Genomic DNA, 5238 nt, shown 5'->3' with positions numbered 1-5238 from the left:
TTATACTTGTTTGATTCCAGGGGGGGGGGGCAAATGCCCCCCCCCTGCGGACGCCCATGGTCTAGAGACAGTATAACGCCAATCGTGGTCCGCATTTGCAAAATATTAGTGCGTTTTGAAACCTATAAAAGAGAAAGTGTCGCAACCGATGTGCCCATGACTGTACAATAGTAGCGAAAACTTTGCTGGAATTTTTGATTCTGACTATATATGCTCTCCTCGTATAGTTGGAGTAATAAGGATTGTGCAGAATCTTATCTTATTTATTCGGAACTAGCGCAGAAATGCGCTTTTAAATTTCTCTTGCTTTTTTTTCTGAGTTTTTTTTCGAATTCTCTGAATTACAATGAGAAACTTTTGGCAGTGACGGTAGCCCAAATTCAAAACTCCTAAAAATCCAAATTAAAATCCTTATAACGTTGGATCGCTTCAGTGAATCGACTCCGGCTTTTGTCGCAAGTCTCCGCAAACATATGTATAAGAGTAAAATTTTTGTTAAATTCCTAATATTTTAAAAATAGGTGCTAAACGCCCTTAACGAACGTCTCGATCGCGGAAATCGGGAGACGCGAGATGTACATAAAAGCGAAAAATGTTGCGCCCGTCGATCGGTCATTCAAGTACCGCGAGTGGCGCGAGTAAACGAATGCAGGGGCGTCGCGCCGTGACGTGCAACCATGTTAGATCTGCAAATCGGCAACCATAGCTGCGTACGATTTTTTTTTGTGCAACTTCCAATAATGTCGCCAATGACTCATCTATGAATATTATAATTACGGTTACGCAAGCGCACGCGCGCGCGCGCGTGACGACGTTTTTTTCGATGTGAAACGCGCATGCAAATCGTAAGTCACAGCTCCGAATGCCGAAGGAAAAAGTCGGATATATATATATATATATATACACTTTTGCGAGACGATTCGAGGGAGGCTGAAGAAAGATGCATCCTTCATTGCCGTATTATCGAGACTATCGAGAGAGACATGCACCCCCCCCCCTTCACCACTTCCAAAGAAATTCTGATTCGTAATCTTTCATAGACTTCCAGAAACTCCAGAAAGGAATGTGGCCCTTCTGGCCCTGACTGAAGTCCAGGAAACTACTGAATCCGTGGTGCTAAGATTCTGACAACCAAAGGCAAAAGAAGAAAAGGAAGAATGTGGTTAATAAGTAAACACGAGAGCGAGCTCGATCTCGGAGCTCTACAACGCCGGACGCGCGCAAAGAGAGAGAGAGAGAGAGAGAACGCGCACCATGTGCACGCGATCTTCTCTACGTCAACTTGCCAAGGGATAACCTAATCTCCCTTTTCCTCGGACGCGCCCGCGGAGGAAAGATTCATTCAAGCCCTTTGACGTCCAGGACCTACGACAACTGTGGTACTTAGATCCATACTGATCTGACAACCAAGGCAAGAAGAAGAAGAACTGAAGAAGAACTGAAGAAGATTCATTCGTACCGGCTGGTGGCCGAGGCGCTGCCGCGTTTACTAATAATACTAATCGGCTAAAGGTTAGAGGACGCCGCGCCGCGCTTTCCCCGGGGGAAACCGGCGCGCGCCAACGGCGGCGTGCCGGCTCTTCGCGTCCGTCGTCGCCGTCATTGTTGTCGTCGGCGACGCAGACCGCCGCCGCCGCGATTGACGTCGGCAGCCATTGACGCGCGGCCGAAAAGCGCGCGGTGCGCGTGGTGCAAGAAGCACCACGACGGCTCGGTGCGACCGCCTCTCCGGTGCCGCGTTCTCTCGGCACAGTCGCTCTTGTCTCTCTCTCTCTCTCTGTCTCTCCCACTCTCCGACGCGCTTCCCCCTCTCGCTCTCTCTCTCTCACTCGCATTCACTCACCTGCGAAGTTCTCGTCGACCTCCTCGTCCGACGCCATTCCCCAGCGGCGGGCTCGCTTCTCGGTACCGAGGACGACGACGAGGGACGAGCACGACAATCACAATCACGAAACGTTTACAAGTGGTAACAGTGGATGATGACAGGGCGAGAGGACGAGACGCTTCGCGGCGTGCGTGCGGCGTGTGCGGTGTCTCGCGATCCCGCCAGATCCCCAGACGACGCTCTATCCTCTCTCTCTCTCTCTCTTTCTTTCCCTTCGCTCCTTTCTGCTCACCTCTCTCACTGTCTTTCTCTCACGGACGCGCGGAAACGCCGCGGAAATGCAACATCAATGCACCGTCCGCGCTGCTGCCTGCCACGGCGACGCTCTCTCTGTCGCTCTCTCCGCGCGCACTCCTCCTCCTGGGGCCTCCCCGGCTGGCTTCGGCGGTTCGTTCGGCGTGCCGTCGCCGTCGGTCGCTGGGTATACGCGGTATACCTATACCCTCGCACGTATATATATATATATGTGTACACGGTTTACGACGGATGTATACGCTACTCTCCTCTCCGTCGCCGCTACTATATTTCGCCACCGTCGCGCGACTCGTCGTTTCTAGTGTTTCTACTCCCACCGCTATACTTACTTCTCAACGGTGTGCAAAGAGCTTCTCTCTCTCACTCGTCTCCCCCCTCGCGTCGCCGACCGAACAGTCCCGCGAATTCACACACGCCAGCGTCTCTCCTCGACAAAGCACGATTTCCCTCCTCCTCTGTTCTATCACCCCCTCTCCTCTTCCCCCCCCTAATCTTTTCTATCTTCCTCACCTGTCCATTTACACTGCCACGTCGAATCGTTTCGCGTTCTATTTTTTTTTTTTTTTTCATACGAATGACTTATCGAATTTTTTTTTATTCTTCTAAAAAATGCATTTCGTGGAATCGCGTGAAATTGCGTTAAATCAAAATTTAACACGGCACACATACGTACTATTGCATACATATGTATATACACACCTGCTGGATGCATCGAGTCTGTTCGTTTAGTATTCTCTGTTTACTTTTTAGGGCGAATTCACACCTTGACAGAAAAGCAGAAGCCAATCAGAATTCGCACTGATAGCAAGAAAAGCAGAAAGCAAAAACTATTGACTACCAACTCGAATTCTGATTGGCTTCTGCTTGTCAAGATGTGAATTCGCTCTTACAGAGGCTGTGTTCAGCAGAAAAAGTAGTTTTGCAACTGTTGTAAAATTAAAACGATGATTAGTTTATTTATTTAAATATACATATATATATATATTTATTATATATTTAGTAAAAATTTGAAGGGAGCTACAAATCTACAATGTAAATACAAATATCCCGTCGCCAATCACGAAGTCATTGCGACAGCCAATCAGAAGCGTCAATAGTATTATTGACGCTTCTGATTGGCTCTCGCAATCGCTTTGCGATCAACGACGGAACGTTTATGACGCCGTCAATGGATTCAACAGTTGAGTGCTCGCTGTTATTGGCGTATTTTTCTAGATCTCAGGATCTGATTGGATAACCTAAAGGAGTACACCAATAGCAGCAAATGCTCACTTAGTTCCGAATGTATTCTAAAGGCGAATTCACACCTTGATGGAAAAGCAGAAGAGCAGAAGCCAATCAGAACTCGCGCTGGTAGTAAGAAGAGCAGAAAGTAGAAACTGTCGACAATCAGCTCGAGTTCTGATTGGTTTCTGCTTTTCTGTTTTCCGCGTTTCTGTTAAGGTGTGAATTCGCCCTAAAGGTCCATCTACAATAACTGCGTTCCTTTTGGCGCTTACAGCGCTTATAAGCATCATTTGTCTTTGTTCAATATTTGATAAGCAACAAGGATGAAATGATTTTGTGGGCGCTGTAAGCAGCTGTAAGCGCCAACGAAACGCAGCCAATGAGAGTAGTAAACCATAAGGGTACCTGCACACTGGACGCGGAAACGCTTGCCGCGCGGCAAGACACAACGCGGTAGCCAATGGACGTGTCATCTTTCTTTAGGAGCTGTAAGTTTATTGGCTACTGCGTCGCATTTTGCCGCGCGGCAAGCATTTCCGCGTCCAGTGTGCAGGGGCCCTAAGCCGTAAGAAATTGGACAATCAGGGCACCATTCATGAAATTTGTCGGAATGGATTCCGATCGGAATTGTCCAATTATTCCCTAAATTTTTGTTTTGTTTTTCTAGGGAGAGCTGAATAAATTCCGATCGGAATCCATTCCGACAAGTTTCATGATAGGTGCCCAGAGTCGAATATAAGAAGAATAATTGGCTGTGATTGGTCAATTTCTTATGGCTTACGATCTTAATTACTAGATTATTCGACATTCTAGACTACTTTAGAAATAAAAGAATCTTCTTTTACATGAAATCTTAGATCGCGCGGCAAATTATGCAAAAAAATGGGTTGTTTTGATTGGTCAATACGGATGACGCGCGCGCTCAGAGTGGAAACGCACCCTAATAGTGTAGCGTTTCCGAGCGTGTAGAGGGCGCAACCGAGCGTTTCGTCAGAATTGAATTGAGCTGCATTGAGCACACCACGGGCCTGACACGGCTAGGCTAGATCGACGCATTCACGGGGACCTTTCGTCGAGGGTAGATAAATCTTTTGTAAAATGGTAAATAAATTGGATTGCTAACTAAACCGACGTTACCCGATAACTTAATTCCACGAACGAAACGCCGCTGCGACGTTACTCGACGGTCACGCACAAATTCGTGAACCCGTTCGCGAAGACCGGTACCTTCCCCGTTCAACATCGAGGTTATCTCTCCCTCGCGAGCCTCTTCGCTCGCCTCGAGACCCGCTCACGGCGATTGCGAAAACGTCGCGCGATGACCCACGAAATTCTTTCTACTCGCGAAAATCAATTGCGCCTTCCGCAACTATTTGTCGAATCGCACTGACAACGAAATGACGTGTGCACACGTCGAGCGACGCACGTTTCTTCAGTGAAGTTTATCGCGTTAAACGCGACTGTCGAGTGGATTCTTGTGCGAGCCACGGACTGAGGTGGACGTCCGTGGCCGAGCATTCTACTTCCGCTTTAGTATTCCATCAAGTTTTAGTATTGCGTCATTCGAGTCGCGATCCTGGCTGTATCTGACCCTACCTCAGGGCGGAGCCGTAATTTAAAGAAGAAGAAGCGACTAGTCGAGTAACGTCAGTGAAGGTTTATAACCAGGGTTGTGCATCTACGCGTAAAATATAATACTCTACGTTTACGTGTAAACATCGTAAACTATTGTAAAAGTGTCATCTATGTAGACAGTCAGTAGACTATATATTTATTCATTTAATAAATATATAAAAATTAACATTTATGTAAAAAAAAACTACTATTTGAGTAAGAAAAATTCTCTGGTTGCATTTTTTAATCTTAATCTC

At 47.1% G+C, this 5238-nt stretch overlaps 2 protein-coding genes across 2 annotated transcripts in view; one reads left to right on the top strand and one right to left on the bottom strand.

Moving 5' to 3' along the window:
• LOC105456470 (chromodomain-helicase-DNA-binding protein Mi-2 homolog) overlaps nt 1-2111 on the bottom strand; it is a 27638-nt gene extending 25527 nt beyond the window's left edge. The window contains exon 1 of the mRNA XM_011700530.1: nt 1844-2111. Within this exon, the coding sequence (XP_011698832.1) occupies nt 1844-1880 (37 nt within the window). The 5' untranslated portion in view covers nt 1881-2111. The remainder of the gene's footprint in view (nt 1-1843) is intronic.
• Nucleotides 2112-4365: 2254 nt separating this feature from the next.
• LOC105456469 (mitochondrial import inner membrane translocase subunit TIM44) overlaps nt 4366-5238 on the top strand; it is a gene marked incomplete at its 3' end in the record, with an annotated part of 5261 nt that continues 4388 nt past the window's right edge. Inside the window, exon 1 of the mRNA XM_011700529.1 lies at nt 4366-4468. Coding sequence (XP_011698831.1) covers nt 4466-4468 — 3 coding nt within the window. The remainder of the gene's footprint in view (nt 4469-5238) is intronic.

Source organism: Wasmannia auropunctata, unplaced genomic scaffold (genome assembly GCF_000956235.1).
Source record: "Wasmannia auropunctata unplaced genomic scaffold, wasmannia.A_1.0 LD335662.1, whole genome shotgun sequence".
Taxonomy (NCBI): Eukaryota; Metazoa; Arthropoda; class Insecta; order Hymenoptera; family Formicidae; genus Wasmannia; species Wasmannia auropunctata.
Note: the sequence above shows the minus strand (reverse complement) of the source record. Positions and strands in the feature narration are given on the sequence as shown.